Here is a 21,652-nt window from a genome sequence, read left to right on the forward strand (position 1 = left end):
TATTATTGAGTTGTAAGAAATATTTATATATTCTGGGTACAAGTTCCTTATCAGACATATAATTTGCAGAGTCTTTTCCATTTTCTTAATGGTGCCTTTTGAAGCACAAAGAATTTTAATTTTGATGAAGCCCCAGTTTACTAGCTTTTTCTTTTATAGATTATGCTTTTGGTTCGTATTTTAAAACCCTCTGCCTAACTCAAGATCACAAAGATTTTCTCCTATATTTTCTCATAAAATTTTTATCATTTAGGTATATTTTCCATTTTGAGTTAATTTTTGTATGGCATTAAATTAGAGTTCAAATTCATCTTTGTTGATGTGGATATCTGGTCATCCCAGCACCATTTATTGAAAAGATCGTTCTTTCCTCATTTAATTGCCTTGGTAGTTTTGTTTAAAATCATTTCAACAAAAATGTAAGGAAGTGTTTCTGAATTCTCAGTTCTTTTCCATTGATCTATATGCCTATCCTTCTGCCAGTATTCTAGTATTAACTTTCAAGACATAACTTACTATGATAGGGACAACTTTTTAATACCAATGGTATGCTATATGTATCATAATTGTGAGACACAGTGTTTTGCTCAATACCCTGAACTCGTGGAAACATAGTGTCATTTTTATCGTTCATATTGATAAAAAATTTGGTTTTAGCAAGGCAGAAATTAGAGGTGCAATCTAAATATCTGGAGCCATGAATGTGTCTTACAGAATGACATGTGATTTGCAGTAAACTGCATTTTCAAAGATATGTTTGTAATAAATTTATTCAATATAACACTGGAAGCTATAGGACTGACAGCTTGTGTTTATCTAATATAATATAAGAAGTATTATCAAATTTTCCACTTTGAATGACATTTACATCACCAACACTGTATATTATTGAATCTGAGATGCCATTAATTAGAAAATGCACCATTGTTTTACATATACTAAGAAAAAAATGCTTTCATTTAAAATATACAGTAACACCAATTTAAAAATGTATAATCATTGTAGAGATGTAAAATTCTAAATAAATATGCATCTTAAAATCGATGAAATATAGTGTATTGGGACAAAATGTTACTTTTGAATTGTCACATTTCTTCCAAAAGGGATATTCCTATAGCAGGATCTCTTTAAAAGTGTATTTTTCCTCTTTTTCTTTGTATACAGTTTGACAGTAAAATAAAATTCTATAATGTTTTCAGTGACTTTGAATATATCTCAAATGATATTAAAGTGAGACTTTGTATTAGATAGCTTTAGACACATAGTATGTCTGTGTCTCCATGAATAATTAACATTTCTTCAGATGATATGAATCCCATCTTTTGAGTCCATATGCGTGCTTATTGGAATGCCCACTGGTTTGAATTATTTTGAAACTATTTACGAAACATTGGAGCTTCTGGGATAGATCAATGATTTACAGCAACCCTAGGACAGCATACTTGAATCTGAACAATCCCAGAAAGTTCAGGATGTAGACTCCCTATACCATGGGTGTTAGTCACTGGCGGGACTGCTGAGCAGCCACAAGCTCAGCCTTTTGTGGAATGTACATTCCAGAGTGGAGGAACTGCCAGATGTGATGAGATCCCTGTCATTTTCTCCAGGACTGAATTCTTACCACAGACCTGGAGCGACACATAGGCAATCTCTGAGCAGCTGCTTCTGCAAGGTCATCCAAGGGGCATTGCAACTGTCCTCGCACCCCCCAAATCTTTCCCTTGCTGGCCTGCCTGTCCCTAACGCCTTAGTGTCAGCCCTCTGAGATAAGGCCCTACCGCAGAGAGTCCCTGTCTGTGGAGCGATGATACCTATTAGAGATCATTGGTTATTACTGGCTTGGGAAGAAACAGGATCTTGAGGGGAGAAGGTAAGGGTTTGGGGCACCGGGTCCTCTAGGTTTTTCTGCTTGTAAGAAAGCTAAGACAGGCTTAGACCAACTTAAAAAAGAAGAGGGGCTATTGGGGAGCAGTTATTCTAAGGATATCTGAACTTAACCAGCACGCACATTAGTACTGTGTCCCTCAGTTGTAGTACTCTTAACCATTTGAAAACATGAACATCCCTCAATGGGAAGGAAGTTAATCTGTCATTAATCTGTTTAGTAAAGTGAAGGATCAATTTCTCAATGGAAGTGAGAGTGAGGAAGGAAATGAATTAGGGCACTGAATACTGGAAAAGGAGGGGGTAGAGAATATGTGGCTATAAATTTCCAAAGACAAACTCTACTTACTTCACAGTTTGAGCTGAGAATGACCTTTCTCAAGCTGGTTTGAATCTGATTCACTGTAGCCGAAGCAATATAATTCCCCAAGACTTCTATTCTGCAACTTTTAATCACATTGCTTCATCTATGCCTCTGTAGAATATTCAAAAGCTGCATGTCATGAGAATTTCAAAGCTAAGAGTCTTTTGTATGAATATTTCCTGAGACAGCCCTTGAGTGTGATTACACAAGAAGACAGGAATACTTAATGGTGCATCAAAGCCATATTTATGGGGTCTTAGGTTTCCCCAAAGTGTATACCATCTAAAATCATACAAGCCAACACAGATTCAAAGAGAAACCAGTGAACAGTTGTGTACCGAAAGTGGTCTTGGATCAAATAGGATGTGAGAGCAAGGTTGGAGAAATCAGAAAGATTATCTTAGAACCCAGAGCACTGAAGTGTTGGCAAAACAGGGGCCAAATCTGACCCACTGCCTGTTTTTATGAATAAAGTTTTATTGGCATACAGCCACACCCATTCATTTATGTTTGGTCAATGGCTGTGTGTTTTTTTTTTTCCTGCTACAGTGGCATAGCTGAGTAGCTATGACAGACACTGCACAGCTTGTAAAGGCTGAAATACTTATTTCCAGCCCTTTACAGAATGTCAACCCCTGATCATCTTACCTCTGTGCTTGTGTGTCCATATCCTTGTTTTGTCTCTTTGCAAGCAAAGATTTACCATTGATTGAGAACCCAACTGAGGCACCACTCCTCAAATTTTCAACTGAGGTATCCTGGAACAATAAGCGGAGCCTTCAGACACACACTGCCTCAACCTCTCCATTTGAGGACCTTGTCCTCGGTGCAGCAGTATTCATTCCACCAGTCGACACACCCAGAACATCAGCTGAGTCCCAAGGACCAAGCTAGGTCCCGGGAAGGTAAAGATGACTAAAACGGGCTCAACTCATTGCTCTGTGTCAGGTATGCTTACAGAAACACACAAGGCAGTTGCTGCCCTGTGGCCTAGTTTTTCTTTTCTTTCTATCTTTCTCTTTTCTCTCTCTCATCTCTGTGCCTCTCTCATTCCCCACTCTACCCCCACCCTTCCATCTTGACTCTCTCCTTGCCTCTTCCTTTCTTTCTTCCTTTCTCTTGCCCACATATCAGGCCTGCCAGTGCCACCCAGTGGCTCTGACAGGCATTACTTAGACTTGCTGACTGCCCTCAAGGTTGAGAATGACCACCAGGATGTCAGTGAGAGACTGTAATTAGGAATTCAAAGACAACTAGAAGGCTCTAGTAATTACCTCCCCACCCTCATGATTGCTCAAAGCATTAATATTAACTTTTAAAGTCTTTTATACTGTAGTATAAATGAAGGAACCCAAGGTAGTTTTGTTAAGGGGAAAGAGATCAGGAGAGCCCTAAATGATTATTGTTAAAGAGGTTACTGCATTCTGCCCTGAGGAGAAATTGCATTTGAGTTGTTTCAGACATGTTATTTAGGTGGTATGTGATATGGATGTAATAAAGTGTGCAGTGGTAGATTTATGACTATAACCAGTTTATTGAACCATCTAAATCCTATAACGTATTAACATGGAACAACAGTATTTCCCCCAGTCGCTGCAATTAACTGCACTTCCTTCAGTTACACTTTCTGACCTTTAATGACATCTTAGGTGAATCCCAAGGGGTCACTGGAATAGCTTCACACACACACCATTCCTACAAGGCTATGAGGCAAGCCCCTTGGATTCTCCCAGGGCCGACAGAGGCCCTTGTTGATACCTTCTCCTCTGCAAGGCATCTGCCTGTGAGTAGCAGACTGCAGGGTGGGGTGTTGTCCGGGGGGAGTCTGCCTATAAGGAGTGGACTGCAGGATGGGTGTTATGGGGGGAATATCTATCACTGATGATGACAGGGCTGTTTCTACAGACGTTTAGTAAGTTGGTGGGGGATGTGTAACTCCAATTTTGTCCACTAGAAGGAAGGGTACTGAGCGCCTGCTATTTGGGATAATTCTGGGACAACACGAAAAGTCCTGCTCAATATCCTATTGTCTGATTATGGCAGTCCAGCCACTCTTGGCCTGGCACAAGCAAGCATGCTCCATGTCCAGGTGAATCCATGTCAGTGTGAGGGAGGCTGGGACAGCAGCTCACTAAAATTAGGCTTGGGCCACCTTGCCTCTCCAAGTCGACCCAGCCTCTTCTCACGGATGCTAGCTGTTGTCAAGCAATGCTTACATTGTGACTATAACTTGCTCACCTGCCAAAATTATTATTTTCTCTTGGAGGAATCTGGGGCTCAGAATTCTCTCTCAATAGGCCCCCCAGACTTGTCCAGGGTCAAATGGAGGTTCTAGGACTAGTCCTTTACATGTGAGAAGGCATAAGAGGGCTAACCTCCCTTCAAGTCGTTTTTGGAATATAGTGGTATTTGAAAGTCAAATGGGTCAAATGGAGGTTCTAGGACTAGTCCTTTACATGTGAGAAGGCATAAGAGGGCTAACCTCCCTTCAAGTCGTTTTTGGAATATAGTGGTATTTGAAAGATTTCCTGTCCTAAACTATCTTTCCACTTAGGTGCTCCAGGACCTAAAATTCTGTCATGAGAAGTTCATTCTTTTTGATAAGCATTGTCCTCTTCTCTTTGACTTCTCTTAAAGTAAAAATACCCTAGGGGAGGGATTTCCCCAGTAGCCAAGTGGCTACTCCCAATGCAGGGGGGCCGGGTTCCTTCCCTGGTTAGGGAATTGGATCCCACACGAAGCAGCTAAAATATCCTGCATGCCAGAGCTAGGACACAGCACAGCCAATAAATAAATATTAAAAAAAATACCCTAGGGAGCATTCCCCATGAAGTCACTAACCACCTATGGGTATGGCTTCTGAGTTGAACAGGAAAGCAATGACCAACTTAGGCTTCTGTAATCTTCTCTGAAACTGTTTAGTAGTTTGCACTTATTTTGACAGTTTAATTCACCAGAGAAGTTATCAGTCATGAATGCAACATTTTTAATGCTTAAAATCTAGTACTTTAAAAAGATAATAAAAGCAGGAAAATTAGTTGTGACTTCTGCTTTTTCTTCTGGAATCACTGCCAAAAATATTGAGGAGTTCCCAACTCCATTCAATACTAATCACCCAGATTCAGCTCCAAGGGAGAGTCAGATGAGATCAGGGGTGGTGGAAAAAGAACAAAGGAAACTTTGCCCTTTTTCTGAAATTGTGGATTTCCGACTAATAAATGATAAGGGTACCCATCATTTGTACGTGACTGCTCTGTAGTAGATGACACCTGGCTGCCCACATAATAAATAATGGATACCGTCATTCATCATCCCCATAAGCTATCCTGGTACCACGCTTTTTAAAAATCTTGTAGCCTCTATCTAGATTGTCTTTTCTCTATTGTCTCCTCCTATCTAAATGTTATTGTTTCTTCAAATGCTGCTAAAATTTTACCTCTAGACTTCCCTAACTACAGAGGCATCCTTCTTCTCCTAAGTTCAAAACACTATCTGCTTGTTTTGAACTTAGGATTCTCTTGGCATGTGTGCCTTTATTACACCACGAATTCCCAAATGCATTGCTTTGCTACTGAAATTTCAACCCATGAGGGATAAAAAGGGGAATTACCTGACCGTCTAGTGATTAGGATTCTGCGCTTTCACTGTCAAGGGCCCAGGTTTGATCCCTGGTCAGCCCAGGTGAGATCCTGCAAGCTGCATAGCACTGCCAAAAAAAAAAAAAAACAACCCACAACAACAAGTTTCAACTCATGTGATTTAGCCCATTAGATATATATCTTGTCTGTTTACCCACATGGGAATTCAGCAGCTTTGGAATCTGCACAGTGTACCTGACAGTGCTGAGCATGTGACAGTTGCTCAATTCTCTGTTACATGAGTCAAAGGCAACAGATAGGGCTCTGCTTATATAAAAGGACACATATGCATTTTGAGGTCTCTATTCTTTGGAGGCCCCATAGGAAATGTCTTATTTAATAAACTGAAAACGTTTGGCAGCTCCATCATGACATCTCGGTCTTTTTAGAGCAAAAGAAGCAATACAATTGAATATTTCCAAAAATCTCAGCTTAAACGAGGTGCTAATTCCACATGCCATCATGGTTATATTTTTGCAGTCACGATTTGATGTAGATGGTGATGGTGGTTGAGAGGGGAAGGTGCTGTGTAGTCTCTCAACTGGGCTGGCAGGAAGGAAGCCTCAAGTTGTCCGTGGATCATGTGGTGGACCCTGGGCCCTGTGATTGGGCCCAGGAAGTGCTTCAGTCAGGAAAATGAATAGCAGCTAAAAATATACTATAGCTAGAATATGGATCATTGGAATTGAACTGTGGTTCAGAATTAAGTTGAGCCATATAAAATTGCTATGACCAGTGCATTCTCTTGGCAAAACTCTGTTAGCCTTTGCCCTGCTTCCTTTTGTACTCCAAGGCCATATTTGCCTATTACTACATGTATCTCTTCCTACTTTTGCATTCCAGTCCCTGATAATGAAAAGGATATCTTTTTTGAGTGTTAGTTCTAGAAAGTCTTGTAGGTCTTCACAGAACCGTTCAACTTCAGCTTCTTCAACATTACTTTGGTGCATAGGCTTGGATTACTATGATATTGAATGGATTGCCTTGGAAACGAATCGAGATCATTTGGTCAGTTTTGAGAAAACTAAGTTCATGGCATCTGGTCCCATCACTTCATGGGAAATAGATGGGGAAACAGTGGAAACAGTGTCAGACTTTATTTTTTGCTAAGCAATGAAATTAATTTGAATTAATTATTTTTAAGCAAAGCAATGAAATTAAAAGACGCTTACTCCTTGGAAGGAGGGTTATGGCCAACCTAGATAGCATATTTAAAAGCAGAGACATTACTTTGCCAACAAAAGTCCGTCTAGTCAAGGCTATGGTTTTTCCAGTGGTCATGTATGGATGTGAGAGTTGGACAGTGAAGAAAGCTGAGAGCTGAAGAATTGATGCTTTTGAACTGTGGTGTTGGAGAAGACTCTTGAGAGTCCCTCGGACTGCAAGGAGATCCAACCAGTCCATCCTAAAGGAGACCAGTCCTGGGTGTTCATTGGAAGGTCTGATGTTGAAGCTGAAACTCCAATACTTTGGCCACCTCGTGCGAAGAGTTGACTCATTGGAAAAGACCCTAATGCTGGGTAGAATTGGGGGCGGGAGGAGAAGAGGACGACAGAGGATGAGATGGTTGGATGGCATCACTGACTCGATGGACATGGGTTTGGGTAGACTCCGGGAGTTGGTGATGGACAGGGAGGCCTGGCGTGCTGCAATTCATGGGGTCGCAAAGAGTCGGACACGACTGAGTGACTGAACTGAACTGAACTGAACTGAATTGCACCCAAGTACTTCATTTCGGACTCTTTTATTGACTATGATGGCTATTTCTTCTAAGGGATTCTTGCCCACAGTAGTAGATATGATGGTCATCTGAGTTAAATTCACCCATTCCAGTCCATTTTAGTTCACCGCTTCCTAAAATGTCAATGTTCACTCTTGCCATCTCCTGTTTGTCCACTTCCAATTTGCCTTGATTCATGGAACTAACATTCCAGGTTTGTATGCAATATTGTTCTTTACAGCATCGACTTTACTTCCATCACCAGTCACATCCACAACTGGGCGTTGTTTTTGCTTTGGCTCCATCTCTTCATTCTTTCTTGTGTTATTTCTCCATTCTTCTCCAGTAGCGTATTGGACACCTATCAACCTGGGGAGTTCATCTTTCAGAGTCACAACCTTTTGACTTTTCATACTGCTCATGGGGTTCTCAAGGAAAGAATACTGAGGTGGTTTGCCATTGCCTTCTTCAGTGGACCACGTTTTGTCACAACTCTCCACCACGATCTGTCCATCTTGGGTGATCCTACACAGCATGGCTTATAGTTTCATTGAGTTAGACAAGGCTGTGGTCCATGCAATTGGTTTGTTTAGTTTTCTGTGACTGTGGTTTTCATCCTGTCTGCCCTCTGATAGATAAGAATAAGAGGCTTATGGAAGCTTCCTGGATGGAGAAACTGACTATGGGTCAGTTCACAGAAGAACTATACAAAAGAACTATACAAAAAGATCTCCATGACCCAGATAACCGTGATGGTGTGATTATTCACCTAGAGCCAGACATCCTGGAATGCGAAGTCAAGTGGGCCTTAGGAAGCATCACTACAAACAAAGCTAGTGGAGGTGATGGAATTCCAGTTGAGCTATTTCAAATCCTAAAAAATGATGCTGTGAAAGTGCTGCACTCACTATGCCAACAAATTTGGAAAACTCAGCAGTGGCCACAGGACTGGGAAAGGTCAGTTTTCATTCCAATCCCAAAGAAAGGCAATGCCAAAGAATGTTCAGACTACCACACAATTGCACTCATCTCACATGCTAGTAAAGTAATGCTCAAAATTCTCCAAGCCAGGCTTCAATAGTACGTGAACTGTGAACTTCCAGATGTTCAAGCTGGGTTTAGAAAAGGCAGAGGAACCAGAGATCAAATTGCCAACATCCTTTGGATCATCGAAAAAGCAGGAGAGTTTCAGAAAAACATCTATTTCTGCTTTATTGACTATACCAAAGCCTTTGTGTGGATCACAATAAACTGTGGAAAATTCTGAAAGAGATGGGAATACCAGATCACCTTACCTGCCTCCTGAGAAATCTGTATGTAGGTCAAGAAGCAACAGTTAGAACTAGACGTGGAACAACAGACTGGTTCCAAATAGGGAAAGGAGTACGTCAAGGTAGTATATTGTCACCCTGCTTATTTAACTTCTATGCAGAGTACATCATGAGAAATGCTGGGCTGGATGAAGCACAAGCTGGAATCAAGATTGCCAGGAGAAATATCAATAACCTCAGATATGCAGATGACACCACCTTAATGGCAGAAAGCAAAGAACTAAAGAATCTCTTGATGAAAGTAAAAGAGGAAAGTGAAAAAGTTGGCTTAAAACTCAACATTCAGAAAACTAAGATCATGGCATCCAGTCCCATCACTTCATGGGAAAAAGATGGACCTTAGACTGTAAGGAGATCCAACTAGTCTATCTTAAAGGAAATCAATCCTGAATATTCATTGGAAGGACTGATGCTGAAGCTGAAATTTCATACTTTGGCCACCTAATGTGAAGAACTGACTCATTGGAAAGGACCCTGATGCTGGAAAAGATTTAATGCAGGAGGAGAAGGGGACAACAGATGATGAGATGGTAGGATGTCATCACTGACTCGATGGACATGAGTTTGAGCAAGCTCCGGGAGTTGGTGATGGACAGGAAGGACTGGCGTGCTGCAGTCCATGGAGTCAAAAAGAGTCGGACATGACTGAGCGGCTGAACTAAACTGAACTGATATAAAAATTACTGATTTTTAGTCATTTTTAAACTACAAAAGAATTTCCATATGAATCATCCCAATAGTAACACCCATAAAGTTGACTGTATAGTTCTCATTTCCTTTCCTGGATGTGTCAACATGATGGTTCTAATTCCTCTTCATTTGAAAATTTTTTTTCACATGGCAAACCATACCACTTTTAGTAATAATAGAATGTTAACTATGAAGTACCTTACAAGGTGTATATAACTTTAGAAAGTCTGTACTCTTCCAAGTGTATGTCTATTCAGAAATCCTTTCTCAGTAAACCCTGCTCTTCCAAACATTTTTGAACTCATGCTTTCTCATTGATGAAATATAAGGTCATTTGAAATTGGAACAGCCATTTTTAATAAGCTTCCCAATTCTGCCCTCACCCAGGGTTTAATTTTTTAATGGAAGAGTTTGCTCTTTTCTGTTCTATCTACCTGATTTTTGTGATACATTATGTTTCTCTAGAGGAATGTGGGCCTTCATTCTACCCACTGCCTCTCCCTAGCCGCACATACCACTATTGCTCTATTTGCCTTTTGCTATCATTCTCTAGCTGAAAATGAAGATAATATTAACCTACCTTTTCTTTTCTGAGTAAGATAGCAATCCAAAGGCATCAAAAGAGTGTAATGTTGGAGCTCATTTCCTCAGTGATTGCATCATGGAAGGATTTGTCAGCCCCAGAGCTGATGTTCCCAGCTCTGGTGATTTGTCATTAGGCTCAGAACGAGGAATTTTCAGTTCCAATCCAAGTTATGACCGTGATTCTTGGAATACTTCTAGGATAATTCATTGAACTTTCAATTTGGCCACTTATTCCCATAATACTTGTGGGGCTTCCCTGGTGGTTCAGCGGTAAAGAATGCGCCTGCAATGCAGGAGACCCCTGCTTCAAGTCCTGGGACAGGAAGATCCCCTGGAGAAAAGATATAGGCTACCCACTCCAGTATTCTTGGGCTTCCTTGGTGATTCAGCTGGTAAAGAATCTGTCTGTAATGTGGGAGACCTGGGTTCAATCCCTGGGTCAGGAAGATCCCCTGGAGAAGGAAATGGCAACCCACTCCAATACTCTTGCCTGGAAAATGCCATGGACCAAGGAGCCTGGTATGCTACAGTCAATTGGTTAAGACTGATAAGTCAATGTAGAACAGTAGTTGTGGTAGAAGACATTCTTGTTTTATTCAGTTCAGTTCAGTTGCTCAGTTGTGTCCAACTCTTTACGACGCCATGGACTGCAGCACACCAGGCCTCCCTGTCCATCACCAATTCCCGGGGTTTACTCAAACTCATGTCCACTGAGTTGGTGATGCCATCCAACCATCTCGTCCTCTGTCATCCCCTTCTCCTCCCGCCTTCAATCTTTCCCAGCATCAGGGTCTTTTCCAATGAGTCAACTCTTCGCATCAGGTGGCCAAAGTATTGGAGTTTGAGGTTCAGCATCAGTCCTTCCAATGAATATTCAGGACTGATTTCCTTTAGGATTGACTGGTTTGATCTCTTTGCTGTCCAAGGGACTCTCAAGAGTCTTCTCCAACACCACAGTTCAAAAGCATCAATTCTTCAGTGCTCAGCTTGCTTTATAGTCCAACTCTCATATCCATACATGACTACTTGTTTTATTACTAAACTAAATAAAGATGTTTATAAAACTTCAGAATTAAATACGATTTTGGATGGGTTTAATAGATATCCTTTTTCAAATGAAGTTTCTTTTTATTCCTGTTTCCCGAGAGTTATTTCTTTTGTTTCTAATAATGAATAATATATTTTTTGAATTTTTTTCTGAATCTATTGAAATCATTATATTATATCTTTTAACCAGGAATATTTATTTTCAATCAAGCTTCAGAACTGACCTTTTATATTCTTGTGTTCCTTCTATAATCAATCTGTAAACTCCTAAAAGGCAGAGACTTTGTCTTTTTGTCACTATATCTCATCACCTAGCCCAGTCTGATTTAAACAGAATATTTGTCCCTAAAACTTAACTCTTATCTGGAGCCTCATAAGATCTTTTCTCCTGTAAGACTTTTAAATCCTTAGTTTCAAGATTAGCTTCAGCCCCTTTAGTCATCTATATCTCTATCAAGTTTTGGTTTCATTCTTTTTGCTCCAAACCTGTTCTTAGATGTTTTTTTATAGAGTTAATTTGAGGACAAATACTCTCCCACAAGACCTGCTACTATTTTATATTTTAATATCTCTCTTTCCTTATCAAGAGTAGATTGTGGCTTTCGCCTAGGAGCTTCAAAGTCTATTCTTCAAAGATCAGGATGTGAGCAGAAGAAAGATACTGGTAACGCCTGGAGATTTGTAGCAGGAAGTTTCCATTTGCAACATAAAAGGGGCATCCAGGATAGCAGCCTGTTGCAAGGCAGATGGCCAACCCTAGGCTGGTTTTTGTTGGTCTCTTGAGGATCCTGCTCTCACAGGAGACAGGAGATGTATGGTATAATGGGTAAGAGCATGGACTTTGGACAGAAGTAGCCCTTAAATTCAAGTCTTGGCTCTGACACTTGGTAATTGGGTGACCATGGATAAGTCACTTAACCTTCTATTTTCAGTTTCCTTATGTCTAAAAGCTTCCCTGGTAGCTCAGACGGTAAAGCATCTGCCTGCAATGCAGGAGACCTGGGTTCGACCCTTGGGTTGGGAAGATCCCCTGGAGGAGGAAATGGCAACCCACTCCAGTATTCTTGCCTGGAAAATTCCATGGTTCGAGGAGCCTGGTAGGCTACATTCCATGGGGTCAAAAGAGTTGGACACAACTGAGCGACTTCACTTTCTTTCGCATCTCTAAAATGGGTTTCCCCCGTGGCTCAGCAGTAAAGTATCTGCCTGCCGTGCAGGAGATGCTGGACACACAGGTTCAATCCCTGGGTTGGGAAGATCCCCTGGAGAAGGAAATGATAACCCAGTCCAATATTCTTGCCTGGAAATCCCATGGACAGAGGAGCCTGGCGGGCTACAGTCCATGGGACAGCAGAGTTGGACAAGACTAAGCACCCACGCGTGCATCTCTAAACAGGTGTAGAAGTAGATGGTTTTGAGTGCCTGACACACAATAGACTCTCAAAAATGTTGCCTATTATTTCCAAAGCAGTCGTCAAGGCATAATATGATGTGATAAAACAGGTTTTTCTGTGAGGACACTTAGAGGTTTTTGTCAATTCTGTTTTGTTTTAGATTTCTATCATGAAGGGAAAACATGTAATTTTTTAAATGTAATTATAAAGATGTAGAACAAAGAGAGTTATGACTCATGTTTCACAATTTACATAGCTTATTTATTGTCTTATGTTCTGTAATACTTCAGACTGTTATATAATCTCCTGCCACCCTTTTAGGGTGCCAGAATATGACATCAGGAAAATAGGGGAAAAGAGGGGAGAAAAGCTTTTGGTGGGGAGGCATGATGTGTTATAGGAAGAAGGCATATGCTTTTGTGACATTAATATCCCATCACTTACATTGGGTAAAGCAATACCAAACAGTGACATACCAGGAAACAGTTTTTTTTCACTATGTTGTTCTAGCTTTAAAATCTATGAGACCTTTGGATAATGTTATGAGCCAGGCCTGTTGTCAGACACTGGATTTAAGCCCTTGGTTAATTCCCAGTTGTAGTGGCTTCCAAATTTCTCCAGTTCTTGAGATCATAGCCTTAACCACCCCACTTCTCTAGGAACAAATTTTCTTAGACACTGGTTCTCCTGTATCATTCTTCATTTCAAAAGCTGCAGTAGTTTTATCTACCCAATAGAATAGAAATCATTCACCTGCTTCTACGGCTTCCATTCTTTTGCCTCAAAACCACCTCCCCTGAATTCCAGTCGCCTCCCTTCCTGGTGGGCAGCCCTCTCTTCCACCCCAGACCATCCATGTGCCATTTACATCTGTGTATCTTTAAATTCCTATCTCCTTGCCTCCATGAGGGTGATTTTTCTGTCTTGCTGTTCTCTCATCCACCCTTTCTGGGGTCATGAGATGCAGAAAATTTTGGCATCTTTGGACGAGAGCTGTTATTAGGTTTATCTGTGTTTGTGTTTGTTTAGAAGAAATACTGTGATACACTGGAGTTGGAATAAGATTATAAGAGAAAGCTCAAATGAAAGGAGAATGACAATTGTTAAATGGCATTTAAAGAGGCAGAGTCCTGTTAACTGAATTTCTGTCCAGCTCCATGATCGCTGGATATGTGAGTTTGGAGTTTTTGCTGAGATAGTTGGTGCTGTTTAGAAAAGTTCAGACCTGATTGCTCTGAGGTTTCATTCAAAGTGTCCCACAGGCACAGTAATGGACCACTAAATCCTGCACCAGCTTTTCCCCTTCACTGAGACAATCTGGGGGACGGGGGTGGGGGGGGGGTGTTTGGGCAAGAAGACAAAAACGAAACACACAAGCAAACTCCAGCCCAGGTAAAATTAGGATTCAGATGCCATTTCCCCTGAGAGCTCTCTAGTTACTCTTTATGTGCTGCTTTCTGTTCCGAAGTGCATCTTCCTTTCATATCTTCTGCAATTCCTGATTTCAGAAAAAATGACTTATCATTAGCCGTTTATACCTTTGTGAGAATCAACCTTATTTTTCTTAACACTTTCAATATATTTTTGCATTTTAAGACCCATCTGCAACCACGAAGAGTCCTTGTCCCTGTGAAGGAAATTTTAAGCATCTGGGGAAAATTCGGAGTGAAAGTGAGAAGAGGTTATTTCCTGGTACTCCTGAGATTAGAATATATCAGAAAAGTAGCCACTTTATCTCCATCTTCTGCTTTTGATTTTGTTACTGACCCTTTTGGAGAAGGAAATGGCAACCCACTCCAGTACTCTTGCCTGGAAAATCCCATGGATGGAGGAGCCTGCTAGGCTACAGTCCATGGGGTCGCAAAGAGTCAGACATGACTGAGCGACTTCACCTTTTGAGTCAATCAGGCCCCAAGAAGGGTCCTCCTGCCCCGTGTCACTCATGCCAACAGAAAGAGACCAAGTTCTATGCAGAAACAAAGTTTCATTCTTTGGTCAAGGGTGGAGAGCTGCAAGCTGGAGCTCTAGAATCCACGCCCTCCCCACAGGCCGGGGGCGGAGCTGCTTTATAGGGATCTCCTCAGCAGGGAGGGGACGGAGTTCTCGGAGTTCTCGGAGTTCTCGCAGCGCATGCGCTGCCCACAGCACTACAGACCTACGTGCGGGTCGCAGTGAGTCTGTGCACCGCCCACTGCTGCTGCCACCTTGAACTGAGTGCCAGGCATGGCAGCACTTCTCCGTGCACCTGCCTGCGGAGGTGAGGTGTCAGCGTGGCCCTTTCGCAACACTGGGAACTCTGGACATACTCTGGTCTGAAACATCAGGAGCAAGGCTTCTGCACAAGACACCATATAGGCAAGTGAAACTAGACGAAGCACGAAAGAAGAGGTTAGACTTTCTCTTATCACATAGATTCCATCTTATTCCCTTTACCACCCCCACATCATACCCTCCCACCGCCTTACTCCCTCATCCCCCACTCCAGGAACCTCAGTGGACTTTGCCAGTGACAGTTCAATAAGCCCCACACTGGGGCCTGAAGGAGTCTATGTACTGTATGACTTCCCTAACACATGCCCACTGGGCTTCCCTAGTGGCTCAGGGGTAAAGAATCTGCCTACTAATGCAGGATATGCAGGTTCAATCCCTAGGTCGGGAAGATCCCCTGAAGGAGAAAATGGTAATCCACTCCAATATTCTTGTCTGGGAATCCTATGGACAGAGGAGCCTGGCGGGGGGATGCAGGCCATGGGATTGCAAAGAGTCACAGAGTTTAAACAGCACACACCTACTGTACCTGCCTGTAGTTGATTGGACCACAGATGACACCAATGAATCCAAATTAAACTAATTCAAAGGCCAGGCTAGGCCACACAGATTCTTTTGGGGGGGGGCGGGGGGGGCGGGGGGGGCGGGGGGGCGGGTGGATGTTGACAAAGAGACCTGAAGCAACTGAGACATTTAGCCATAGTAATAGTGGAAAGACCTTGTGGGTCCAGGTTGAAGCTGGAGCTGGGGACGTGAAAGCCACAGAGAAAGCAGAAGGTATGGGGAAGAGGAAGCTTTGAGCCAAGAGAAGAAGCTGCAGTCCGGCGATCGTTATTATCCACGTGTTCCCTATTTGTGCGTTTGCTTACTTGCTAAAATTTATTTGTAACCCCCCAAATCAGTGCCTGCAGTGCTTTTGCAGTTATTTGCAGACATAAGCAAAGTGGTGAAAAATCTGAATCACCCAACGCAGCATTCCCAGCTGAGTTTGAACGAGGAGATGCTCTACCTTCTTGTTTCAGCTCTCCTGCTATAAGAAAGTGTCCTTTCCACAGTTTCTTTAGTGCCACGTTTTTCCCATTTTTGTGCTTTTTATTGGTGATGTCACTATTTAAAATGAATCCCAAGTGTAGTGTAGTCCTGAAGCACTGTCTTGTGTTCCTAAGCTCAAGAAGGCTGTGATGCTCCTTCCAGAAAAAATACATGTATTAGATAAGCTTCTGTTCAGGTTATAGTGCTGTTGGTTGTGAATTCAATGTTAATAAATCAGTGATAAGGTGCCTTAAACCAGAAATACACATAAAGCACGGTTATAGACTGATTGGTTGGCAGAAGTGTTGTTACCAGAGGCTCACAGGAACCTAGTCCTGTATTTCCCTTGGGAATCATGGCTCCCTGTTTGCTAATTTGATGTTTGTGTCAATTTTAGAGAACCTAACCACTGTGAGCAATGAGAATCAAAGTATGTCGAGGGGTAAAGAATGGAGCAAACACAGAGGAAAACAGGTGAAGGATTGTGCAGCTCCAGAGAGACAGAGAAGCGGCCTTCTCCCTGATGGCTCCCAGTTTCAAGCTGAGTTCCATTGAGGACTGGCTGAAATTTGTTTAATGGCATCTCAATATCTTTATAACATTTATGTATACTTGGTTGAGTCTCCTCTTCTTGCAACCAGCAAAGTTTTGGCTGAAACTCATACCCCATACATTACCTACCCTGAGAAGAGAACTTTGGAAAGACTCAGTGGTCTCACCCTTGAGGACTGGACCAAGGTCACTAGGAAGTCCATGCTGTGGAGCTTGCAGTGGTATGTTCCTGAGACAGATGCTGCATCAGAAAATTAGTGCTCTCATTTCAGGGAGGTCTCTGTTCTGACTAAATGTTCAGTGCCACTTGAAAAGAGGGTTTAAGGGCTTAAGTTTTTAAAGAAACCGAACTTTGGTGTCAGTGTGAATTATCAGTGACAGATACTTTGCAGCAACTTGCTTTGTTTTCTAAGTTGTTTTCTAAGCCAGTTTGAGGATGGTCAATTTGTGTTTTTTTGCTGGGAGACAAACACATTTTTGAAAATAAGTTCCAGTCTGAACACCCCTTGAGGAAGGGACTGTTTATTTGACAAAGCAGTTTGTGTCCCCACATGAGAAATTATATAAAGAGAGAAGCACCAGACCGTGCAGAAAAAAAAAAAAAAAAATTAAGATTCTCTAAGGTTCTGACCTAGGCGAAGGAACAGGCTCTTCCCCACATGCTTGGTTTGATGACCATGGAAAGTACACATTTAGTGGTGTCTGAATGCCAAGCAGGCCCCATGGTGCTTTCCTAGCCATCTGTGGTCTGTGATGACTCCACCCCACTAACCAGTATCTTTCACTCCCCAAATGCATGATCCCCATTCCAATATTCCACTAACATACCAAACTTTTTTCTCTGCCATGCATCTTCTCACGTCTGTCTTGTCTGCTTCTAAGTTCCCAGAATCTTCCTTCAGAGCCAACCCAGTTGCTCCTTCCCAAGAAACACATTGGTTCCATGAGCATCTTTTCCTTTGCGTTATTTCCCCATCTCTTCTCTCTGAACCCATCTGGTACTTGAAAACAACCTTCTCTTGTAGCTGACAGCATTTCCTAATGAAGCTGACTCTAACAATAATGAAAGTTTCAGTCAACTCAAGGATTGTATTAGTACAGAGGGGTAATAATAATTCAAGGCCATTTATGACCCATAATATCCATAATTTTCTAAAGCAGGGATGATTTGAAGTCTACCTCATTTCTTGGGGACCCTGAACACATTAGCCCTTGCTAATTTCCGTGGTTGTCCCAGCACATGGAATAAGTTAGTTTAGCTCATATGAGTAAAATTTTCGTTCCCAAAGATTAATTTTGTTAGTGCCAACTTGAAAATAATACTACATTGTCTTTAGGAAATACTTTCCTGAAGTAATGTAAGTCCCTGTTTTTGCCAGCTCATTTGGTCTCATAAAAGCTTTCTGAGGTAGGAATCACCCCTTCTTTTTTAAGGCAAAGAAACTGAGGCCTAACAGGAATAGTTTATACAGAGAGAGACAGCTGGGCCTAAAAGAGAGCAGACCTTGTAGGTTTCGGTCTAGGTGTAGCAAGAGAAACCTAGGAAGCCTTACTCCCCAGTAGGGCATCATGTACAGTTGGGGGCAGACTGCATGCTGTGTAATTTTAGAATTTATGAGGATGGTGCTTCGTGGAGTTGATCTCTTGACTAGATGTGGTGGCCCTGCCCAGAAGACCTAGTTCTGAGGTGAAATGAGAGCTAGGTCTGGTTACTAAGGAAGAGACTGAGGATGCTTCATCTTAGTCCTCTCCTTGGACAGCCACTCTCGATGGCTTTCACTCTCTTCTATTCTTACTTGGTTCATCGAAAGGGGGCCGTTTGTCAGGTTTGTCTTCTCAGTCTCCTCTTAATAGGGTTCTCATTTCTACAGAAGCTCTGAGCCAGAATTTCTTAAAGGGTTATACTTGCAGATACATTCGGTTACTGTGAAGCCAGAAACAAAGAGGCCACATCCTTAAAAGATCTGGGGCCAAGATCTATGCATTATGGACTTCACTCCTGACACATTTGGTGCAAGTTGAGAAATGAAAGAAAAAAAAAAAAACACCCACTGTCTCAAGAGGCCTTAGGCAGGAAAATACAAGGCAAAACATTTTAGTTGTAGACAAGAAAATGCTGGAGAGTAAGAAAGGGATGAGCTGGTCAGGAAATATCTACTTCCTGTGGATACTCCCAAAGTCCTCCCACTCTGGCCAACCCCAATGCAGATGATACAGCCAACAAAGCACTGTACCAAAGCAGCATCATTGGCTCAGTCAGCTCCAGTCAGCTGTGCCGCTGACCACACTTGCCCAGGCAGGACCTCCTAGGTTTCTTCTGAGGCAGGGGTTGTTGGTCAAGAAAGGTTTGTATCAGAAACAAGGCATTCTGAGGTGAGGGTAGACTTTTATAAGTTGCAGCTGAAGATAAATTTCCAGACTCAGGTACAAGCAAGGAATTCAAGCTGACTTTACTTTGAAGAAATGGCTTAAAAAAATGTTTTTTTTATTTAATTATGGGAGTTTTTCAGTACCATGATGTAAGAATTCTGTGATTTACCTGTGCTCAGATGAAAGCCTACTCTTGAAGTTTGCTGCATTAAATGGGAATTAGTATTCTAAGTCCATTAACCACTGTTTTCAAGGGAAATCAAACTTGTCTCTTAAATTAGGGGAAAAAAAATTTGCAGCGAGTCACACTGAGACGCTTGTCTTTAGTGAAAAGGGAAGTATGTTTTCTCTGACTAGCCCACGCAAAATCAGATATTTAATATGATTACTGAGAAGATGGAAAAGGTTTTCAGGAAAGCCGCCTGTTACTTAGCTCCCAGCAGCCTGCAAAGGAGTAAGTAGGAACTCAACGGGACCAGCCAGCCCATTACAATGAGGCCTCGAAGTGAGATCTCTGATTCTGCAAAGCAGTCCTGTGAAAGCAGAAGGTACAAATGATGGGTTGGGCTGGCAAGGGAGTCCAAACAAACTAATTAAGTAACCAACTTATTTTTAAGCACATACTACATGAGGGTGTAGACAGAGGATGAGATGGTTGGATGGCATCACCAACTCAATGGACATGAGTTTGAACAAGCTTCAGGAGTTGGTGATGGACAGGGAAGCCTGGCATGTTGCAGTCCACGGGGTCGCAAAGAGTCAGACACGACTGAGCGACTGAACTGAACTGAACTGAACATGAGGGTACACAAATGCAAGGTCACTGCCCTCAGGAACAGTTGTATTTTAGACATTTGGCTCACCAGAGAAACAGGAAGCACTACAGGCATTTACAGCAGGGAACTGGTTACAGGTGATGGAGGAGCTAAGACAGCAGCAGAGGACAGTGCTAGCAGAAGCCTCTACCAGCCCCCAGGCTGAAGGGACTAATGCAGCCTTTCCAGAGGTTGATAAACACAAGTGGAACATGATGGGTCTGTCTTGGGGCTGGAGCCATGAAGGAGACCCAGCTGTTGCCAGAGAATGAGTCTGAGACAGAGAATGAGGGAAAGAAATGCCCTCATTAACCCTTGTTCCCCCTCCCCCCCACCAATACCCCATCAGTGCCTACTACTGCCTATACCCAGGCAATGCCAACTAACACACAGACCTGGGAAAGGTAACCTGCAGGGGCCAGTCCCCTTGAGAAGCAGGGAAGGGCAAGGGAAGGATCAGGGGGCAAACAGGCCACAGCCTGGAACATGCTTGGATCATTTTTTACCTTCAACCACAATGACTTCACCTTGTCCTGGGCCAGACCATGACAAATCAGTTGCAGCCACAGATGCTGGCTGGAATGGACTCTGGGGTCAACCACTACCTCATCCTCTCACCAGCCACTTAACCCCATTTGGGGCTATCCTAAGACCCTTTTCTGGAAGCAACTTAGTTCTTCTGGGCGTTAAGTAACTAACACACATAGCCTGACGTTCATACTGTCTCTTCACAGAGGCCTTGGAACTGACTGTCCTCACTTCCTTACTCCTGATCGCTGTGGAGAATTCTAACAAGCCCCACGGTCAAGTGAGTAGAATTTTGTCTGGCTTTCATTTCATCTATGGTCAGTTCTGACAAGACCAGCTCAGTACAGACTAAGCCCCAATATGTGTAGATTGATGCTTTCAATTTAGTGCTTCCATTGTCTAGGGAACAGCAGCCCTCCAATCTGGGTATTTCTCTGAGTCGATGTCACAGGGCTATCTTGCTAAAATCAGCCTTATGAATATTATCAGTTCAGAGGTTTTGGTGTTCCTAAACATCTGTATGACCTCAGACAAGTTTCTTAACCTCTTTAAATCTCTGTTTTCTTGTCTGTACAATAAGAACAAACACAGACCTATTGTTGTGGCTTAAATGAGAGGACAGCTGGTAAAGCATTTATCTTTGTGCCTGACACACAAGCAGTGCTCAATAAGTACTATATCCTGTACCAGTCAGGATTCTTCTAGTTTAAGTGACAGAAGCCCAATCTGGATCTCAGAGTTTATCCGAGGTCCTCACTCTTGGTTTTCTCTGAGTCACTGGGCTCTCTATTCCTCTGATTGATCTCAGCCTCAGACTGTCCCCCATGAGATGGCAGGGTGGATGCTGAGACATCCTCCTGGCTCAGCAACCACAGGAAGAAGAGATTCCAAGAGTCTCCTGAAATCCCTGGAATGGTGTTTCTTTGGCCTGGTTGGATCACATGTCCAGCAGTGAGTTAGTCACTGGGGCCACAGGGTGTACTGCTCCAGCTGGCCAGGCCTAGCTCCTCTGTCCATGTAGGCTGAGCATAAGAGAAGTCAGGTCTCCAGCAAGAAATGGAGGAGCTGTTTTCAGAAGGAAGAATGGATACTAAGAAGGCAAAAAATAAAGTATTTCCACTATAGCTGCTATTGTTCTATTATTACAATTTAACATATATTATTTACTACTAGTACTTCCCTTTCCCCACTACAACTACACTGTACAATTAGTGCAAAAAATTTGGAAGAATGTTCAGTGAACAACTGGGTTGACAGGCAGAGAAAAGTGAAAATCATAAAAAGGCTACGATGGGAGAAAAAGGATCTTACACAGGAGGAAATAAAATGAAAGAGCTCTTAGCAGTAGATGAAAGGCAAAGTTAAAGCAGAGTCTGAATTGGTGAATTCTCGGGGATTGTTTAAGCATCTTTCAAAAACAAAAGTGATCTAATA

At 42.3% G+C, this 21,652-nt stretch overlaps 1 protein-coding gene across 8 annotated transcripts in view; it reads left to right on the forward strand.

The window, feature by feature from the left end:
• Positions 1–21,652, forward strand: part of LOC145537959 (uncharacterized) — a 475,282-nt gene that overhangs the window by 206,131 nt on the left and 247,499 nt on the right. For all 8 annotated transcript variants that reach the window (XM_081569004.1, XM_081569007.1, XM_081569005.1 and 5 more), the window contains one exon: positions 20,425–20,498. Coding sequence is in view for 7 of the 8 variants with exons in the window: in XM_081569010.1 (XP_081425136.1) it covers positions 20,425–20,482 (58 nt within the window). In the remaining variant the exon portion in view is untranslated. The remainder of the gene's footprint in view (positions 1–20,424; positions 20,499–21,652) is intronic.

Source organism: Giraffa tippelskirchi, chromosome 2 (assembly GCF_054371585.1).
Source record: "Giraffa tippelskirchi isolate mGirTip1 chromosome 2, T2T-mGirTip1v1.2.pri, whole genome shotgun sequence".
Lineage (NCBI taxonomy): Eukaryota > Metazoa > Chordata > Mammalia > Artiodactyla > Giraffidae > Giraffa > Giraffa tippelskirchi.